Consider the following 21408-nt stretch of genomic DNA (forward strand, 5'->3'; position numbering starts at 1 on the left):
AGGTTGATATCACACTATGGAGAGTAACATTAGTCAGCTCTTTAAGACTGTTACATTTATTGGCTATCTGAATTTAGAAATATAGATAGTTTGTGTTTAATCACCTGATGTCAAAAAATCAGTTGCTTAGCTAATGTTAACACTTTTCAGTTGTAATTTGGAACAGATCTATTGATTCCTCAATGGTACTTTGGCAAACAAAACTGTATCATAAGATATAAGGAGTCGTTAGTCTAAGAACATGTGCCTCCAATGTTAATGTCAGCGCTAGGCAGCGGGGACTGTACTTTTCTCAGGGGAGGTGCGGACAGGCAGTAAAATTCAAAGAGTTGAGATTTAAAACACACTTATCAGTTACAGCATGTGACTACCATGAATTACTTTTGCTAGTAACCAAAACATACTGAGTCCTGGGGCGACACAGGATTCCTCTAAGGGATGACTTTTGCTCTTGGATTCCCCATGACCTGGTGAAGCTTTTTTAGGACAGTGCAGAGCTTTGAGGTTCTTCTCACCCTCCTTGCTTCTCTCCCTGTCTCTTGCACAGGTTGTCAGACCTCTACTGAGGCCTGAAGGTACTTCCCCACTCCTCTCCCTCCCTCTCCTTTATCCTTCACAGGCAGTTTCCCCTTCAGATCTCCTGCACATCTATTCGCTTCTTTGTATCTGCTTCTCTGGGAATCTGAGCAAACAAAGCATCTGTCTTGTCACCATGTTAAACTCTAGGCATCATTATTTCATTTAGTCTTCACAAAAGCCCTATTAAGACATTATTACTATTCCCATTTTATAAATAAAGAAACAAAGAGAGTAGAAAAGTAACTCCCAGCATGATGCAACTAGTGACAGAGCTGGGATCTGAACCCCGGTCTGTTTAATTTCACGGAGCTGCAGACCTTATTTTAAAGCAATTAGATTTTATTAAATAACACAAAAAAGTAGGCAGATCCCCAATAAATTTTTTCTGATGCCTCTATGTGCTTTCACACATTATCACATTTAATAAATCCATGAAGTTGAAACTACCATTTTACAGATGAAATTGGGAACCAAAGAATTCAAGTAACTCTTTCAAGATCATCCTGTGTAAGTTCCTAAGTTTGAGCCCACACGGGTCTTCTCTGAATTCAGCTGTTTCACATTAAACTGATCTGTCGAAATAATCAAATGACAGCTGTGTCCTTTTTTAGTCTTAGACAACCTGTCTTGAGAACTTTATTCAGCAAAGAATCCCCCAAATGATTTAAACAGCAATATATGTTCATTCTCTCTATATGAGTGTGTGTGCATAAGTGTAATATATATTATAGATAAAACACTAGCAATTAAAGATATTTCTTGAGCTGCCTCTTATAACTATTTCTATTTTAACCAAAATTTACAGGGAAATAGCTGAAGCACTGTTTCAAAAACCTGCCTCCAATAACACATTAGCAGCTGAGGCTGGAAAGCAGCATTCTCTGCCCACTTTCCGAGGCTTTTTAATATAACTTAATCAAATTATGCTGATTTTTGCTTTTGCTTCCTGACTCAGCTGCAGCCTTTGAGTTCACCACTCAAAAATTTCCCTTAACTAGAGTCACCTGATCATGTAAGTCAGCAGTCTGCAACTCACCACTTCTAATGACCAAACACTGGTGTTTTACCTCCTTTAAAAGGACTCAGCCTAGCAGTAGTGCCCTGACTTGGATGTTGAGCAGCCAGGCAGCGACTCAACCGTATTCAGACCCTGGAAGGGAGATGGTTGGTTTTGTCTGCTTTGTTTTTTTTTCTTCTGTTTCTGTAGAGAAGGCATTGTGGAAGGACGTGGAGCAGAGAGGAGTGATTTTGGAGGACCCAGGCTCAGGCAGGTCAGGAAAGCTAGGCAAATCCAGATATGACCACACCATGGGTGGGAATCAGGGCCGGGGCGGGGGAGGAGTTCTGGAGCCACTCCTGGGCAGGGGAAACCCAGGGTCCCCCTACCCAGTCCACCTTGTGACTTCAGATGGGGAAACCCAGGCTCAAAGTTGGGTATAAGGGTTGGGCTTCCCTCAGAGCAGCAGCAGCATAGCTCAGTAGGTAAAGAATCTACCTGCCATGCAGGAGACCTGGGTTCAATCCCTGAGTCGGGAAGATCCCCTAGAGAAGGAAATGGCAACCCACTCCAGTACTCTTGCCTGGAGAGTTTCATGGGCAGAAGGGCCTGGCAGGCTATAATCTATGGGGTCACAGTAGTCGGACATGACTTAGCCACTAAACCACCACCACAGATATCAGGGACAGGAGGCAGGGAGGATACAGGAAAGTGGGGTGGGAAAACCTCGTAGCTCTAGACGGTACCCTTCTCCCCCACTCCCAGCAGCCTGCCGCCATCACACCTGAGTGCCAGTGCCGGCAAACATACTGTTAAAAGCAATACAGCTGTAGAGAGACCCTCACCCAGGCAGAACTGTGTGTCTGTGGACCAGTCCCCATGTAAGCCCCTTAAGATGGAAGCCTAGAAGCTGGGCCAAGTGACCCCGAAGAGCCCTTTCGTACCTCTGGGTCAACCTGAGTGGCCAGTCACAGCTCACTGTTCACTAGGATGGAGAGAGGTACTCTCAAGCCAGGAGGGGACTTGCCTGGAGTTGGTGTTCAGTAAGTAGGTGCTTGGCTGGGTCTGGAATGGGATTATGTGCAATTTTTTGGTTTTTGTTTTGTTCTTTTTGGCTTATTTGTATACTCTTACACTCTTACATTTCTATAACAAATGGGTATAATTTCCATAAAAAAGAAATCAAATGCCAACCCTATCCTCCACCCCGCCCTGGTTATGCACAAAAACCATTGCTCACTGTGGAAAGTCTAACATCTTTAACAGGACCACAGTTACCCACAGCTTGCGCTGAACTCAACTTTTTCACCTTTTATCACTAGCCTTCAATCCATCCCACAGATCTAATACGTACTCACTCATCTTTTCTGGTAACTTTGCATCCTCGAATGCCAAAACTGCCATCCTTTTAAGGCCCAAACTCAGGATTACCTTTTTTAATAAAAGCTTTCCTCATCTGTCCTACTGAAAGCAAAACTTCCTTTCTGTGTTCCCCATTGTTTTGTTGTTCATTAATTGTATGTAAATTGTTGGTCATACAATAGATATTTGTAGGTATAACTTGCTCTTTCTTAGTGGACTATAACTGAAGATTCTTCACCTTTGGCTAACCTGTAAAATATTTTTACATCCACCAATCTTTTATCCTTAAAAAGATTGGGGGGAAGGGAAGAGAATCAATATATATTTAATGCCAACCATCTGTCAGGTGGGGCTTCCCTGGTGGTTCAGTGGTAAAGAATACACCTGTCAATGCAGGAGACACAGGTTTGTTGCCTGGGTCAGGAAGATCTGGTGGACAAAGAAATGGTAACCACTCCAGTATTCTTGCCTGGGAAATCCCACGGACAGAGGAGCCTGGCGGGCTACAGTCCAAGAGTCATAGAATCAGATATGACTTCGTGACTGAACAATGGCATGTGTTGGGCTCAGGCAGGGTGTTTAAAGCTACCTCAATCTGGAAAGCATTCTTCTATATCCATTTTATGTTAAAAAACAAAAACCTAAGCTCACAAAGAATCAGTGACTTATCAGGGTCATAAACTAGCAAATACATGCCTGAGATTTTTAACTCTGGTCTTATTCTTTCTATTACAAAATCATGATTGTACATCTGCCAATATATAAGGGTTGGATTAAATGATGTAATTTACATGTAAAATATAATAAATTTACATTCATTATATGTAAAACTCCACTCAAAATTTTCTAGCACGTTAGAATGGCTACATTCAGATAATACTTGGGAGGATTTTTGAGCCAGAAAAGACTTTAAACGTCATTTAATCCAACCCTTATAGATGAGAGATATGCTCAGAGGAATAAATTTCCCTGTGTTTAGACCTAGTTAGTACCAGGATTAAAATCCAGTTGGAGGCAGTATAGTGAAGTGGTTAATACTATGGTCCTTGGATTCAGCATTGGTTCAAATCATAGCTCTGGCACTTAATGACTGTGTGGAACCTACGAAGCTTTACAAAGCTTATCTTGGTTTTCTCAATCCTAAAAGAATGATAAAGCCCTACAGTGCTGTGAGAATTGAATGTAACACTGCACAGCAGAAAGTAAGCAATAACAAATACTAGGTGTTCTCTTATCTCCTGGCTCACTCTCCACTCTTCTTTGCAGGACAACATATTGCCTTCCATGGATGGGCTGTGGAGTGGACATTACATTCCAGGGTCAAAGTGAGTAATGATAAATAAGTGTGCATTTATTTATGTCGTAGTCCCTTTAAAAAAATACATGTACAAACACTTCTCTGTGGATAAATAACTTTTAAAAAGTTCATTCAATAAACATCTATTGAGCCCATAGTACAAGCCAGATGCTGAGTATGAAATGAACAAAACAGATTAAAATCTCAACTTTTATAAGCACTGAAATTTGGTCAGAAAAAAAACACTGAGATTTACCTGTGGGATGTGCAAAACAAATAATCATTCACAGAGAAGTCAATACGATGTAATGGAGATTAGTGTTTGAAATGAGCTGTACACATATACTTGTGTCTTTTTGTAAAACCAGTTATTCTTTAGAATTAAGGTCTAGGTCATTTCTAGTACTGGTCATTTCGATTAGATTTTAGTAAATTCCTTGACAATTAAGCTATTCATTCTTTACATACAGTAGACTATTGCAAAGGGCAGGTTTAGTTAAGCATACTCAAAAATATATGCTAATCACCATCTGTCTGAGGGTTACATGAGTGGAAAAGAATAGTTTTCTAACAGCCAGTAAATAGTAATTCCTTACTGGGCATCACAAAGTTCAGTTTTATGAATTTGTGCTCATTTATTCATGTTCTGTCTTTCTACATATTATACACACAAATAGAAGCTGCCTAAACAGATAGTTGATAGACTGGCCTTACAGTCACTAATATACTGGTGGTCTCTAGATTGCTTGTATTCGTTTGAGTAAGGATGATAAAACTGGCTAAGGATCAATACAAAAAAAGAATTTGGATTACTCATATATCAAAATTCTTTGTAGTGATTCTTTAAATCCCTAACACATTCCTTAATCCTTAACACATTAAGGAATTAATTCCTTAACTCCTTAAATATCTTATACTCAAGTTTTGCTATCCATTTGACTTTGGAATGTGATATTCTATCCAATTTTACTGGAGAGTTAAAAGAATGATTTTTTCATTCATGAAAGGAAGTAGACAGCATAGTAAAAAGAGCCCAAGTTTGGAGTCAGGGAAACTGGGTTCAAATCTCAACTGCCCTTTAATTGTATAACTTGTAAGAACATCTGAGTCTCAGTATAAAATGTTTGCAAAATGGGGATAATACAATTTTCCTTGTAGAACTGTTAAAAGTTTAAATAAAATTATAAATGTAAAATACCTGGCAGATAGCAGCTATTTGTGGCTAATGTTAGTGGCTGGCTATATTAATTTGAAAAGAGGTCACAAGTCAAGAGCAATGATTAAAAAAAAAACAAAACACTGCCTATCTGACAACTAGTTGTTACATAAAAACAAGGTGAAGGGAAGGGAAGTGAAGTCACTCAGTCATGTCCAACTCTTTGCGACCCCATGGACCATAGCTTCCCAGGCTTCTCCGTCCATGGGATTTCCCAGGCAAGAATACTGGAGTGGGCTGCCATTTCCTTCTCCAAAACACAAGGTAACCTTTCCTAAATTATTTATAATCTTTGTAACTGAAGAAATAAGGAAAAACCACAAGATTCAATAAAAAGGACAGAATCAGGACCAAATGAGGTTACACAAGTTCAAATTGATCATCAACCAGGAGATAACATGCTTCCATTACTCTCAAAAGGTAACAAAGCATTTGCCTCATGGATCAGGGTCCTTGAATCGAACATACTGCATTTTTCTTTATGGTAGTTATCCCTAGAACTCTATGCAGAACTGACTGGGGGTAAAAAAAAAAAAAAAAAAAAAAATCAAGCAGCTGCTATGGAACACTTGATTGTTTTAGTGTAAGGTGGTAAGTGAAAACTACTTACCTGAACAAACTGCATGACTCAAGAAAGAAGTCAACAAAAAGAGCTTCTCTCATCACATTTTTAAAATCTTCAACTACATGAGCACATTTCCTCACATTACCTTTTCATCCGAAGAAAATTCTCTTTAAAATAACTCTGCTTAGACCCCTATCTGAAATTCTCCTGAAGCTTTCATTAGGAAGCCTGGAAGAGTGCAGAGGTGCTCCTTTCTGAAAGCACGTCTATTCCTGACAACTCCTTTCCAAAAGGTAAAAATGTGTATCTAAAACCCACGCATGAAATTTTAAGCTTGTTCTCCTATCTCAATTAGCTCACGGAACAAAGACCATTGTCATCCAATTCAAACCGCGGCGGTGTCGCTGAGTTCTCAATCAGGAACGACCCCCAACCCGACCCCCTCATCCCACTTCCAAAAATAGAAAAGGTGCGCTCTTCAGCCAGCTGCTTGTCTCCCCGGCGTTGCACCCCAAGATGATGGCAACCATACTCGGGAAAAAGATGGTAAAGCAGCTCTCGAAAATCAAGGGTGACCACCACTCTGCCTGTGGGAGAGTGTTGACACTGCTTTACCACCTCCACAGAGACTCTCCTAAACGAGCTAGCAGTAGACGGTGTCTTCGGTCTTACCCAGGGGCACTTGGGGACCCGAGGTCGAGTTCCGAGCTGGAGACAGAAACTGAGTTGAGATTCCGACTTTACCATCTTCTCAAGGCCTCGTCCTGCAGCACAGAGGGTCAAGAGCCAACGGGATTGGATGGGGACTCCGAGTTCAACCCTTTCCCGCTTAACTTCTCAGATCAAGATGCTGCACGGAGTCTCGGGTGGATGGAAATACCAGGTCCAGGAGGCAACCCAGAAGAAAAAAAAAAAAAGTCACTCACCAGTCTCCCAATCTTGGCGCGGATCTAGCAGGAGCTTGGCCCGCGAGTCCGGATTCAGCCGGGAAACCCGCTTGGAAGACCCTGACGACAGCTCGAGAGCGTCACTGACAACCACCCGGAAGTGACGATCGCTTCCGGGGCCGCGGAGCGCGCGGCGGGAAATTATTTCCCAGAGCCCGGATTCGTGAAGCCGCTGTTGCCGCAGCGGCAGTCTTCGTCCCGCCAGTCAGGGGCCGCCCCGCGGAGGCAGCAGCCCCAGAAACCCCGGCCGGGAAGGTAAAGGGCCTCAGCTTGGAAGACGCGGTGTTCACCCTGACCGTGTTGGGGTGTTTCCTCCTGAAGTTTCGGCGGCGTCCGGGCTGTGAGGCTGTGGGAAGGCGCCGGGGCGGGGGAGCGGCGACCGCGCTTGCCTCTGGCGCTTCCCGCGGCCGCGGCTTGTCCGCGTCGGCGGGGTTGTGCGGCGGCGGGCAACGAGTCCCCCGGCGCCTCTGCTTGTGCGGGGGGCTGGAGCGGCTTCCCTCGCCTCCCGTTTGCGCAACTCGTTCTCCTGCCGGGAAGGCGCTAGGCCACCCGCGTCTCTCGTTTCCATAGAACCGCCTGGGACGCGTCTCCCCGAGTCCCGGCTTCTTGGCTGCTTTTCCATAACTTAGCGTCAGTGCAGGTGGTTAGGAATTCCCCCAGGCCCACCTTCCTATGAAGAGGCAAATGCCGTCATTTTTTTTTTTTTTTCCTTCTTGCTGGTAGAATTTTAAACAAATCCCAAATGGTTTAAGAACGTCTCTCTGCGGCTTCTGTAGGCCCTGAAATACGCACATACACACACACGCACACACACACACGTTTCCCTAAAGAAGAGGGGGTTGGGGCGGTCTGTGTTTCTGGGGATTATGATATCTCAGCTGTGTGAAGGCAGGGACCAAGGCGAAGGGATTATGCTGAGATCCCCCCCCCCCCCCAAAGCATCTCTGATTAAATATTGACAGAAAACTTGTTATATTTTGAGTACTTCCTATCAAGATTTGACCCGGAAATCAGATGAAGCTTGACTTTGGAAGCGTCAAGCTCTTTTGTACGAATGACTGTCCTATACCAGAAAAGAACAGAACAGTTATCGTTGAGACACAAGGAATGAAAATTTAAACTTAATTTCCAGTGTAGGTGTGACAGCCTCTTGTGTCTTGTAAACTTTTTGGGGCTTATGTTATTATGTTATGCCTCATTTCCTAGAAATACCTATTGATGTGCAAGGTGTTCCCGTTTTTGGCAAGTTTGACTAACCTGTCCTGCAGGTGTTTAGGTGGATTTTTATAAGGGAGTAACCTTGATTATGCCTAAGTTAACTCCGTGTTCATTTAAATAAACTAGGGTGTTTTAAGTACTTGAATATATAAATTTTTATTGTGAAGACAGCCTTCAGTAATGCAAAATATGCTACTAGATCTGTTTTCTAAGTAGATTTTCTTTTGCCTTATTGACTTAAGTTTAATTATATCATTTAACATTTTCTTGCTTCCTTAAAACAGAAAGCATAAATCATATTAAACGGTCTTTGCAAAGGTAGTCAGCTGTGGGTTTTTTTCATAGTCAAGATTCAGAACTCCGAAGATTTCCACTAATGTCCAAAAACGTTTTTAAGAAAACCAATAGTATAACTAACTAGACAGTATTTGCCTGGTTAATTACTCTAAGTACACTATTTCAGGAAAACATTTTGAAAATAAAATCAGTAACTCCATACAGGCTCAGAAAAAACAACACTCTTTCTCAAAAATATAAATTAGAACAGTATGTTATTATGTGACTCTCCTTAAATATGCTAATAGGAAATATGTGCTGTAAAATTTACTGTGTACTATTTCTTACCTTTTAAAGCCTCTTACTGCTTAAAAGTAAAATATTCCTGAGACTTTTAAAATTCACTTACTTCTTACTTTCTTGATACCAGAATTACTTTGAAAGAAACTCTTGTTTTTGATGGTGAAGAAAAGCCCATATGAATTAGTCTAGTGAATCATTAATACCAAATCCACTTTGAGAGGAAAATAATGAAAACTTTCATAAGAAAAAACTGGCACTCTTTGGATTGTTCCTAAAAATGCTTTGAAATTTTAGACACTGATGCTATTTTTCGGAAATTAACTTGTAATTAGTTTAGATATTTTCCGTGATACAACTAAATGTCTCCTCACCCTCACAGTAGATTGTTTATCTTGTGAGGCTTCTCTTTTCCTCTCTGAAAGTAGGTTGCTTTGTAAAATTATAATGTTAAAAGTATCCAACTAGATTCTGAAATTAAAGTCAAAGTGTATTGTAGAAAAGGCATATAGTTTTTGCAGATGCAGACTTAGATTTTGAATGTTGGTTTCTCCATTTTCTAGCTGTGTACCCTTGAGCTACCTTTTAATCTTTCAGGTTCCCCGTTCTCATCTGTACAAGAACTGTAAATGGCACTTTCATTTTTGAGAAGGAAATGAACACATATGAAGTAAATAAACCCCAGAATCCTGCTATGTCAGTCTTAAACCGTTTACTCCTATTGAGTAGTACGAAGTTCCTAGAATACTAAAGCAGGTGTGACTTCATCCCCCATGGCTAACCAGTGTCTTCTGTCCATCTTTTATCCCTCAACGTCTCTTTCATTCACCTTGCTTCCCTTAAGGCCCTTTTATCCCTAAAGTTAGCATCTCTAGTTGACCCTGTGCCTTGTATAGTGCCCAAATAGATTGGATATCTCCCCTGAGTCCTCATTTTGTCCTCCCCACAGTCACTTTGTTGCTACTTCTCCACTTTCTCTCTACTCTAGATTAGTCATCAAGCAGACTGATATAGCTGCTTCTTTCCCAGACAGTGTCATTGAGGTAAGGATATCCCTGAAGCCTCACCATTGGTGACCTTAGTCAAATAATTAACTTACTCAGTCACTCACTCACGTCCTTGATCTTTGAAGGATGGGACAGGAAACGATACTATAGCTTTAAAAAAGAAAAAAAAATTCTAATGCTCAGGTGAATTATGTTAAGCCAAAAAGCCTAATTTGGCTCCTAGGCCAAGACAATGCAGAATTCCTAAATTCCACTTGATGTTATAGCATTCAGCCAACTGGGATTTTACTCTCACAGTATGAACTCTATAATTTGGGTATTCCTTGTGTAGTGTTGGTTGAACTGAGATCCAGCACTTTGACTTTTCTCAATTTGAGTATTATTTACTTTCCCAGTTAAATGCTTTGGATTGCTTATCTTTGAAGGATGGGACAGGAAAAGATACTGTAGCTTTAAAAAAATTTTTTTCTTTTCTAAAACCCAGCTGAGTTGTATTAAGCCAAAGGCCTGATTTGGCTTCTAGGCCAAGCGTGCATGTACATGTGTGCTCAATTGTGTCCCAACTCTTTGTGACCCCATGGACTATAGCCCACCAGACTCATCTGTCCATGGAATTTTCCAGGCAGGAATACTGGAGTGGGATGCCATTTCTTCCTCCAGATCTTCCCAACCCAGGGATCAAACCTGCATCTCCCTGCATTGGTAGGCGGATTCTTTACCACTGAGCCACCTTTGAAGCCTCATAGGGGAAGAGGGTGCAGAATTCCTAAACTCCTCTTGATTTAATAGAATTCGGAGCCAAACAGGATTTTACTCAAACAATATGAGTTCTGTGATTTGTGTATTCCTTTTGTAGTATTCATTAAACTGAGATCCAACACTTTAATTGACTTCAGTTTTAGTATTATTTACTTTCCCAATTAAATGCTTTTAGTAAGAGAAGTCATGAAAATCTTTTAAACTCTTTAATTTAAAGCTGCAATATGGATTGAATTTAAGGCTTAGTATGTCCTTTCCAAAAGAAGGAAGTTTTAATGGTGATTTTCCTTAGGTTTAAAATCAAAATAGTTCACTCAAGTAGCAAACATTAAGAAACTACTAGTTTTCAACCCATTGCCTTAAAACCGCAAAATATTCAGTAGTGTAGAAAAAGACCATGATATAATTTCACATAAAAATTAAGATACAGACTATATAAACTTTTGTTTTTTTTATATTTTTTTGCACACATCCATAAAACCGAGTCAGACCCCTCCCCCATTCCCAAATATTAACAGTGGTGTTACAGAGTGAAGGAATTAAAGATTTTAACCTTTCTATATACTTAGTAGTATTTTTCAAATTTTCTATCATCATGTGTTAATTAAAATTAAAACATAGTAAAAATTATTTTGAGGGAAATTTTAATTCTTAAATACAAACAAATTAAACTTCTTAATTTTTTTATCATAGTTACTAGCATACAATTTTTAAGATGCACTATGTTCTCATAGTTCTATGATAATCTGTGTCTGATCATAAAAGAAATTGTAATGCAGAGTAGGGAAGGTTTATCCTTATTTTCCAATCCCAGAATCTCTTTAAGCATCCTTGCACTTCTTTTTGCCATACTTTTCTCTTTCACCCAACTGTTACACCCTGCTCTTACATACTCTTTCCCATACCACACCTTTCTATTCATATCGCTTTTCTTGCCTCTATTTCTTTGAGTTCTCTTAACATATTCTAGCTGTTTCGTATTCTTCAAAGGTGTTCTAGCTATGTATCATATTGTAAAGAACTCGTAGACCTAAAAAGCTAGTATACAGTGTCCTTAATTATGAGTGCTATAGGTTAATTTGCATTTTTAACTGGCACTAACTGCACAGGAATTTCAGGCATCAAGGATAGGCCCATGTGGGAGATATTTTGGGAAAGTCCACACCACAGGGACAGTTGTTTGCTCTTCATAAATGCCAGCTCTGTTCGAATTCATTATCTCCTTAGTTGTGTGTATTGTATGATTCAAGGTAAGCAACTAGATTGCTTTTTAATTACTTCAAAAGTATTGAAAATTAATATAAGAGCATCTTATTTAACTGAAAATCTCATGTATATTTTTAACTTAAAAATGAATGCTGTGGGGTTTTTTGTTTGTTTTTCTTTTCCTGTTATTGTTTTAGGGTAGTATCTTCTGTGTGAATATGTCAAGGATTACCCCCTACAAGTTCTAGAAAAATATCTAATTTCTGGAAATACTACTGGGACAGTTATATCATAGTTTATTTACTTTATTTCCTGAGGGAAGACTTAACAGCAGTTAGCTAGCTCTTCATCCTCCATATCCCAGAACCTATTACCAGCACAAAACTTCACTTTGAATTATCTGGGTAATTGATAGGTATTAAACCCAGTTTTGTATAGTACCTTCTTTGGGTTCACTGGTATATCAGGCTGTTATTTGTTTTCTTACTCCTGTAGGGTCATAGGAAGAGACATTAAACCACTAATTTTTCAAGTGTAAACACATCGTATCTGTGTATGTCTATGTGTATTCCTGCATCAATAGATAACTATTTTCCCTTATAACTATATGACTTAGACCTGTGGTTATTAGTTTGTCATATGATGTGGTGTTAAGGATTGCTAACTGTATTGTAAATTCTGTTCAAGTAGAGCATTTTATTGTAGGACTCTATTAGATTAGATTAATGGAATTTGTTCCTTTAAAAAAAAACAGAACTGCTAGTTATTGTGTGCCATCACTGCGATTTCAGATTCTTTGAAGTTTAGCTGATAGCCCAGTTTTTCCAATAAACTTGTTAATTTCCTATATTCTGATTTGTTTTTTAACACTTACATTTTCATGCTCTTTGAATCGGGAAGTCTAACTTCTTCACCTGTGTTTCTTACTCACTTTTCCTCTTAGCTTGTTTAATATCAGTTTCATTTTAATTGTTTTTCAAAGGCAAGAAATTGCTTTAAAAAGGTTTTCTTGATTTCTACCGTTAAGCACAGTTGCTTCTGTTTTCCTTTTACTGTTGGCTCTTCAGAAAAGCTTATTAAATATCCAAGGTGGCTGTATTTATTCCATCATAAGGACAGTATGATTTAAGGTGAAAACTTTGCATTATATACAACTCTAATAAATCCAAATCATTTAATAATTTGTACATCAATCCAAAATATGTTAAAATGTCACTTTGTTAATAAACATTCAAATTGTGAAATAGCTGTTCCTAACTTGATATGAAAGAGGAACATAATGATAGGTTTTTTTTTTCCTTATATTTCTTCATAACATATTTGGTTCTCAGGAAGCAGAAAAATACAATTTAAGATAATATTTATTTAAAACAGTTTTTTTTTCTGCTCTATTTTTGGCAGCACTAGGTCTTCATTTCTGTGCGCAGGCTTCCTGTAGTTGCAGAGACTAGGGGGCAACTCTCTAGCCGCAGTGCATAGGGTTCTCATTGCAGAGGCTTCTCTTGTTGTGGAGTATGGGCCCTGGGCTCATGGGCTTAGTTGCCCCACAGCATGTGGGATCTTCTAGGACCAGAGATCAAACCAGTGTTCCCTGCATTGCAGGGCAGATGCTTAGCCCCTGGACCACCAGAGAAGCCCCTAACATAATCTTTAAGTCAGACTTTTTGGGAGCATTATAGTGATTTTGTTGTTATTGTTGCTTTTTGTGTTTTCTTGTTACTTGATAGCAGTTTCTCTATGTGGGCATTTTATTTTATTTAAAAAAAAATTTTTTTTTTGTTTGTTTTTCTAGGTTATCTGTTGGTTGGTTGGTTGGTAGGTTGGTTGGACTGGCTTTTCACTACATGGGCTTTCTCTAGTTGCAGTGAGCAGGGGCTGCTCCCTTGTGGTGCCCACGCTTGTCACTGCAGTAGTGTCTCTTGCGGGGCACAGGCTCTAGGGGGCATGGGCTTTGGTAGATGTGACTCATGGACTTAGTTGTCCAACAGCATGTGGAATCTTCCTGGACAAGGGGTTGAACCCATGTTGCCTGCATGGGCAGGTGGATTCTCAGCCACTGGACTACCAGGGAAGTCCAAGCACTTAAAAATAGCCAGATGAGAAAGATTTTAGATTTTAAAGGCTACTCAAACTTCCCTTCTTTGGCAGCATTTTTTTGAAATACCTACTAAATTGTTTTTCAGACTCTTAAATACGTAAATAAAATACAAGTAGTAGGTGAAATGTATATGGTTAAAACACTTGTATTCCTCTGATGAAAATGACTTTCAGGAACTACAAAAACAACTAGATTGCCTTTTCGATTAGAATACCAGGGTGGTATTCACAGATAGGTTTCTGTATTTCTGAAAGACCTATTATTTTCTCAAGGAAATTTTCTTAAAGGCTTTGTCATTCCCTGAAATTAGTGATAGTGATTTTTCTCCCTGGTTTTGGTTGTATGCCTTATAATTCCCATGTGGCTTTGTGTGTTAATATGTGTTCTGCATTAGACTAAATCATGATTTCCAGCAGCAGCATGTTTTTGTAAAGTTTTTGTATACTATTGATACTAGTCTTTATTAATGGATATTATCATTCAAAAGCTGTTATTTAACTCATGTAAATAGTTTAAAAATTTGGATGATTAATATGGTAGAGTTCCTTGTGTAAGAAGCTACTTATATTTATTTACTGATGATAGTGTTTTACATATATGATTATTCTATAAGAGACCAAAGCCCTACTGTGGCCACCTTATAATTTTGTCCTGGCCAAACTTATAAAAGTTGTTTCACTGAAGAGCCTTATCCTTGAAGGCACTTTCTGTATGTTCTTTATCTTGAATTGTGGGATTCTCAGGGATTAATGCCTAATATCCCTTTCCCTTCTTTAGAACCAGTAGAGAAATATAAATCAGATAGGTTGAGGCCAAAGAATCTTCCTTTTTACTGAACAAAAATTGGTTTAGAGAAGTTGGATTTGATGTGCAACCCCAGTGTGTTTCTTATCACATAACCCCTGAATTGATTTACACACCCAGACAGTGCAGTACTATTACTGGCAGGTCCATAGGTCATGTTAACAAGCATTAATATGAACCATTTGCATATGCAGTACTATTACTGGCAGGTCCATAGGTCATGTTAACAAGCATTAATATGAACCATTTGCATATAAATATGCATATGTATCTGACAAAGTATATTTAGTCAGTTCTCTCAAGTAGCTTTTCCTCCTAAAGTAAGGAGTGATGAGGGGTAGAGAGAAACCAGCAGTGCTATTTTCCTACCAGAAGTTTCACTCTTATGTAACCCCAAGTAATTCTTTAAATTTTTATAGTGAGACTTTATTTCAGCTTCTACTCTAAAATGAATCTCAACTTTTAAGTAAATACATATTTGCACATAGTTCACACATATTTAATATAAATATTTGTATATAACATATCTAACCTATGAAAATAGAATCTCTATAAAGAAAATTTTTTATTTCATCAGTTGTCTATTAGTAGTTCTGGTAAAAATTGTTACTAAAATTTTTAAAGTTCAGTTGTTTTGAAAGAAGTTAACTGCCACTGCCCAGCCTGCAATTGCCCAACCTGAGGTGTTAAGTGAATACTAATCCATAGCTAATGGTGACAAAATTAAGAGAAATGAAAAATTACCCTGATTTCTCTAATCCCTGCTTTCCTTATCTGTAATGAGAAACTGGGTTTTCTCCAAGATGGTCTAAATCTAACAAATTAAACAACTATTATTCTAACTAGAAATGCTGTGAATTTTCTTTTTCTTGGCCAATAAATGTGCCACCTCAAATACAAAGTACATTGTGAACTTTACTTAAGCATAAATTAATGACTCCATCAAAATAAATTTGAAACCTATGTAATTTTTTTCAGTCTACTTTGTAGGTGATGAAAGTAACATATGTAGCACAGTTAAGAAATCTAGATTAGGAATAATTTAGTATGTGTGTATGTGCTCAGTGGCTCAGTCATGTCCGACTCCTTGCAACCCCGTGGACTGTAGCTCCTGAGACTCCTCTGTCCATGGAATTTTCCAGGCAAGAACACTGGGGTGGATTGCCACGTCCTCCTCCAGGGGATCTTCTTGACCCAGGGATTAAACCCACGTCTCCTGCATCAGCAGGTGGTTTCTTTAACCACTGTGCCACCTCGGAAGCCCAAGTTCCCATATACCTACTATAACATTAGATGTAAATAATGTGGTACCATAAGTTTATCGACTTATTTGTATATACTGTTCAGTCTCTGTCCACAAACACTGAAAATTTGTATGAGATCTGTGTGTGTCATTGTCCACAAGTGTCCAGTTGTTGTTCAGTTGCTCAGTCTTGTCCAGCTCTTTGTGACACCATGGACGGCAGTGTGCCAGGTTCCCTTCAATATCTCCTGGAGTTTGCTAAACCCATGTCCATTGAGGCAGTGATGCCATTCAACCACCTCATCCTCTGTCGTCCCCTTCTTCTCCTGCCCTCAGTCTTTCCCAGCATCAAGGTCTTTTCCAATGACATCAGGTAGCCAAAGTATTGCAGCTTCATCATCAGTCCTTCCAGTGAGTATTCAGGGTTGATTTCCTTTAGGATTAACTGGTTTGATCTCCTTGCTGTCCAAGGGACTCTCAAGAGTCTTCTCCAACACCACAGTTCAAAAGCATTAATTCTTTGGCACTAAGCCTTCTTTATGGTCCAACTCTCATATCCGCACATGACTACTGGAAAGCCATAGGTTTGACTATATGGGCCTTTGTTGGCCAAGTGATGTCTCTACTTTTTAATATGCTGTCTAGATTTCCTCATAGCTTTTCTTCCAAGGAGCAAGTGCCTTTAATTTAATGGCTGCAGTCACCATCTGCCGTGATTTTGGAGTCCAGGAAATAAAGTGTGCCACTGTTTTTTTCCCCTCTCTATTTACCATGAAATAACATTCTTTGTTTTTTGAATGTTGAGTTTTAAGCCAGCATTTTTACTCTCCGCTTTTACCTTCATCAAGAGGCTCTTTAGTTCTTTTTCACTTTCTGCCATTAGGGTGGTGTCATGTGCATATCTGAGATTATTGATATTTCTCCCAGCAGTCTTCATTCCAGCTTGTGTTTCATCCAGCCCAGCATGGGCTGGATCATTTGGAACGATGTACCCTGCATATAAGTTAAATAAGCAGGGTGACAATATATAGACTTGATGTACTCCTTCCCCAATTTTGAACCAGTTGTTTGTTCCATGTCTAGTTCTAACTGCTGGTTCTTGACCTGCATACAGGTTTCTCAGGAGGCAGGTCAGGTGGTCTGGTATTCCCATCTCTTCAAGAATTTTCCACAGTTTGTGGTGATCCACACAGTCAAAGGCTTTGACGCAGTCAGTAAAGCAGAAGTAGATGTTTTCCTGGAACTCTCTTGCTTTGTCTATGTTCCAGTGGATGTTGGCGATTTGATCTCTGGTTCCTCTGCCTTTTCTAAATCCAGCTTGTACATCTGGAAGTTCTCCGTTCACATATTGTTGAAGCCTAGCTTGAAGGATTTTGAGCCTAACCTTGCTAGCCTGTGAAATGAGTACAGTTGTGTGGTAGTTTGAGCATTCTTTGGCATTGGAATGAAAACTGACCTTTTCCAGTCCTCTGGCTACTGCTGAGTTTTCCAGATTTGCTGGCAAATTGAGTGTAGCACTTTCACAGCAGCATCTTTTAGGATTTGAAATAGCTTAGCTGTAATTCCATCACCTCCACTAGCTCTGTGATAATGCTTCGGAAGGCCCACTTGAGTTCACTCTCTAGGATATCTGGCTCTAGGTGAGTGATCACACCATCGTGGTTATCCAAGTCATTAAGACCTTTTTTGTACAGTTCTTCTGCGTTTTCTTGCCACCTCTTCTTAATATCATCTGCTTCTGTTAGGTTCATACCGTTTCTGTCTTATCAAAAACAATACTTTAAAAATGAATCTAATAGTATGATGAAATTTTATAAGTATTTGTCTTTTTCTGAAGAACTATACTCTTCAGTGTGTTCTAGTGGCAGGTAAAGCTTTCATTATTCAAACCAGAAAACAAATCATTGTATTTACAGCCACATTTTGAGAAGATCACTTTTAAAACTAATTTCTATTGCACATAAGCATTTGAACATTGGTATTTACAGTTAATCCTTATATCTTAAGTAGTTTTTGTTTTTATTTTTATCACTCATAGTTAAGAAAAAATAATGTCAACCATATGGATAACATGTTTAACATATGTTGTCTTCTTTATATGTATATGTTAGATGGAAGATGGTGCCCCAAAGCATATTATCCAGATGACAGGATTTAAGGTAGAAGAAAAAGAAGCTCTAGGCAAATTGCTTTTAAAACTGGATTGCACTTTTATCAAGAGTGAGGTGAGTACAGTTCAAGGTATAGTTGAAGAATAACTAAAATTACAGTACTGGCCTACAAATGATAAAATGCCCCCTTGAAATTGTAAGCATAGACTGAATATGTTAAAAGGAAATCTTACCTTAATAGCATTTTTTTCTGTGGATTTTTCTTTGCAGAAATACAAAAATTGTACACATCTAATAGCTGAACGCCTATGTAAGAGTGAGAAATTTTTAGCAGCTTGTGCAGCAGGTAAGTTAACTACCTTCCCCTCACTTTTGAGATAAAACATCTTCATGGTGAAGAAAAAATACTTTAATCTCTGGAAAGATAGTAGGCTTACTGTATCAAATATAAATGGGGTTCTTTCTGATATTTTTCTGAAAATATTTGATGTATTATTTTTGCTTTGATTTTCTGAATAGCACTTGAAAAAGGTATTGAAGAGACAAAAATATTTACTTCACCTAGTGTAAGTGCTTTATATAAGAAAAAATTTTAACAGAAAGGTTTGGTACAAAATGCCTTTTAAAAAAAGCTTTTGTTGAAGCCTCAGCTATTCTCAGTCAAGTTTCTTTCTTTTGATCTATCATGGAAGAGTTGCTGTTTTTGTTCTCTTGCTCCTGCTTCCCCTCCCATCCATCCTATGAAGCATCGATCATTCTATTTTACGAACATTTTCTGAACCTGTATTAGAGCTTAATCTCCTCTCTGCTTGTCACCGTTGATGTTCCTTTTATAGTTTGCTCTACTGTGATTGATTTGGTGTATCATTAGTCCACTTGCTTTTTTTCTTCTCCCTTCAGTATTTGACTCAGGTGAATTTACTTTTTTTTTAGTAATTTACCAGAAAAACATTTGGATTCATTATTATCTCCACAGATGAAAACGTGTATTTTATCTGCTGTTTAAATATCCTTGAAAATTCATTGTTTTATAAAGTATAATAATGCTGTAAACATTACTGTAAAAGTTTTTAGCATGGGAGAAAGAATATAAACCTCATTCAAATTGGTAAGCAATAATAGTCATAATTTAATTTATTTTATTAATCCATCACTTTATATTTTACACAGTAACAGAATTATAATTATTTATCATAGGAAAGATTACATACAATGTTCAGTGATGTGTAGGTCTTTCATTATCAGAAAATGTAGGAGAACATAGTTCAGAGATAACATTGGCAGTGTAGAAAAAGTCATGTTGAAACAGGGCAAATTTTATTTGTTATTTGGACTTCATTATTTCTCATTTATCAGAACCAACATTCTTTTGTGACTGACAGTTCCATTTGCTTTCTAGGAAAGTGGGTACTAACTAAAGACTACATAATTCATAGTGCCAAAAGTGGCAGATGGCTTGATGAAACAACTTATGAATGGGGATATAAAATTGAAAAAGACTCCCATTATTCACCTCAAATGCAATCTGCACCTAAAAGATGGCGAGAAGAACTGAAACGCACTGGTGCTCCTGGAGCCTTCCATAGATGGAAAGTTGTCCTCCTTGTTAGAGCTGATAAGCGAAGTGACTCTCTTGTAAGGTGAGATCTCATAAAAGCTAAAGCAGTGAATGTTAAAACAATTTTGGTTTTCTTAAATTATTGCTGTTCAGTTGCTCAGTTGTGTCTGACTCTGCGACCCCATGGACTACAGCAGGCCAGGCTTCTTTGTCCTGGAGTTTGCTCTTCAAACTCATGTGCATTGAGTTGGTGATGCCATCCAACCACCTCAGCTTCTGTCATCCCCTTCTCCTGCCCTCAGTCTTTTCCAGCATCATAATCTTTTCCAATGAGTTGGCTCTTCACATCAGGTGGCCAAAGTATTGGAGCTTCAGCATCAGTCCTTTAATGAATATTCAGGATTGGTTTCCTATAGGATTGACTGGTTTGATCTCCTTGCAATCCAAGGGTCTCTCAAGAGCCTTCTCCAGCACCACAGTTCGAAAGCATCATTTCTTTGGCGCTCAGCCTTCTTCCTGATTCAACTCTCAAATCCATACATGGCTACTGAAAAAAGCATTTCTTTGACAAGATGGACCTTTGTCAGCAAAGTGATGTCTCTGCTTTTTAATATGCTGTCTAGGTTTGTCATAGCTTTTCTTCCAAGGAGTAAGCGTCTTATAATTTCATGGCTGTAGTCACTGTCTGCAGTGGTTTAAACCACTGTTTTGGAGCAGTCATTGTTTCCATTCTCACCATTTATTTGCCATGAAGGGATGAGACCACATGCCATGATCTTCATTTTTTGAATGTTGAGTTTTAAGCCAGCTTTTTCAGTCTCCTTTTTCACCTTTATCAGGAGACTCTGTAGTTCCTCTTTACTTTATACCCTTAGGGTGGTGTCATGTGTATGTCTGAGGTTATAGATACTTCTCCCAGCAATCTTGATTCCAGCTTGAGCTTCATCCAGCCCAGCATTACTCATGATGTACTCTGCATATAAGTTAAATAAGCAGGGTGACAATATACAGCCTTGACGTACTCTCTTCCCAATTTTGAACCAGTCTGTTCCATGTCTGGTTCTAACTGTTGCTTCTTGACCTGCATTCAGGTTTCTCAGGAGGCAGGTAAGGTGGCCTGGTATTCCTATCTCTTTTAGAATTTTCCACAGTTTGTTGTGATCTACACTATGCTTTAGCATAGTCAGTGAATCAGAGGTAGATGTTTTTCTGGAATTCTCTTTTTCCATGATTCAACTGATGTTGGTAGTTTGGTTCTTCTGTCTTTTCTGAATTCAGCTTGTACATCTGGAAGTTCAAGTACTTAGTTCAAGTACTACTAAAGCCTAGCTTGAAGAATTTTGAGCATAACTTTGCTAGCATGTGAAATGAGTACAGTGGTGTGGCAGTTTGAACATTCTTTGGTGTTGGAATGAAAACCTTTTCTGGTCCTGTGGCCACTGCTGATTTTTCCAAATTTGCTGTCATATTGAGTGCAGCAATTTCACAGCATCATCTTTTAGGATTTGAAATAGCTTAGCTTGAATTCGATCACCTCCACTAGCTTTGTTCGTAGTGATGTTTCCTAAGGCCCACTTGACTTTACACTCTAGGATGTTTGGCTCTAGGTGAATAATTATAGCATCGTGGTTATCTGGGTCATGAAGGCCATTTGTGTATAGTTTCTGTGTATTCCTGCCAGCTCTTCTTAATATCTTCTACTTCTGTTAGGTCTGTATACCTTTTTCATTTCTTTATAGTTATTTTTTTGTAGTTCTTTGCAGTTACTCATTAATTCCAAAATGAATCATGGTGATTTACTCATTGATTGCCTGGTTAAGCCGTTCTGTTCGAATTTAAGTATTATGTGTTGAATGGAACAACCT

General features: G+C 38.8%; 2 protein-coding genes across 2 annotated transcripts in view; one reads left to right on the forward strand and one right to left on the reverse strand.

The window, feature by feature from the left end:
- KIAA0825 (KIAA0825 ortholog) overlaps positions 1 to 7059 on the reverse strand; it is a 416094-nt gene extending 409035 nt beyond the window's left edge. The window contains 2 exon segments of the mRNA XM_070465821.1: positions 6689 to 6780; positions 6943 to 7059. The gene's annotated coding sequence lies outside the window, so the exon portion shown is untranslated.
- Positions 7060 to 7088: 29 nt separating this feature from the next.
- The window catches only part of SLF1 (SMC5-SMC6 complex localization factor 1), a 68878-nt gene continuing 54558 nt past the window's right edge, over positions 7089 to 21408 (forward strand). The window contains exons 1-4 of the mRNA XM_020873028.2: positions 7089 to 7218; positions 17986 to 18099; positions 18256 to 18331; positions 19385 to 19625. Of these exons, the coding sequence (XP_020728687.2) occupies positions 17986 to 18099; positions 18256 to 18331; positions 19385 to 19625 (431 nt within the window). The 5' untranslated portion in view covers positions 7089 to 7218. The remainder of the gene's footprint in view (positions 7219 to 17985; positions 18100 to 18255; positions 18332 to 19384; positions 19626 to 21408) is intronic.

This window comes from Odocoileus virginianus, chromosome 3 (assembly GCF_023699985.2).
Source record: "Odocoileus virginianus isolate 20LAN1187 ecotype Illinois chromosome 3, Ovbor_1.2, whole genome shotgun sequence".
Classification (NCBI taxonomy): domain Eukaryota; kingdom Metazoa; phylum Chordata; class Mammalia; order Artiodactyla; family Cervidae; genus Odocoileus; species Odocoileus virginianus.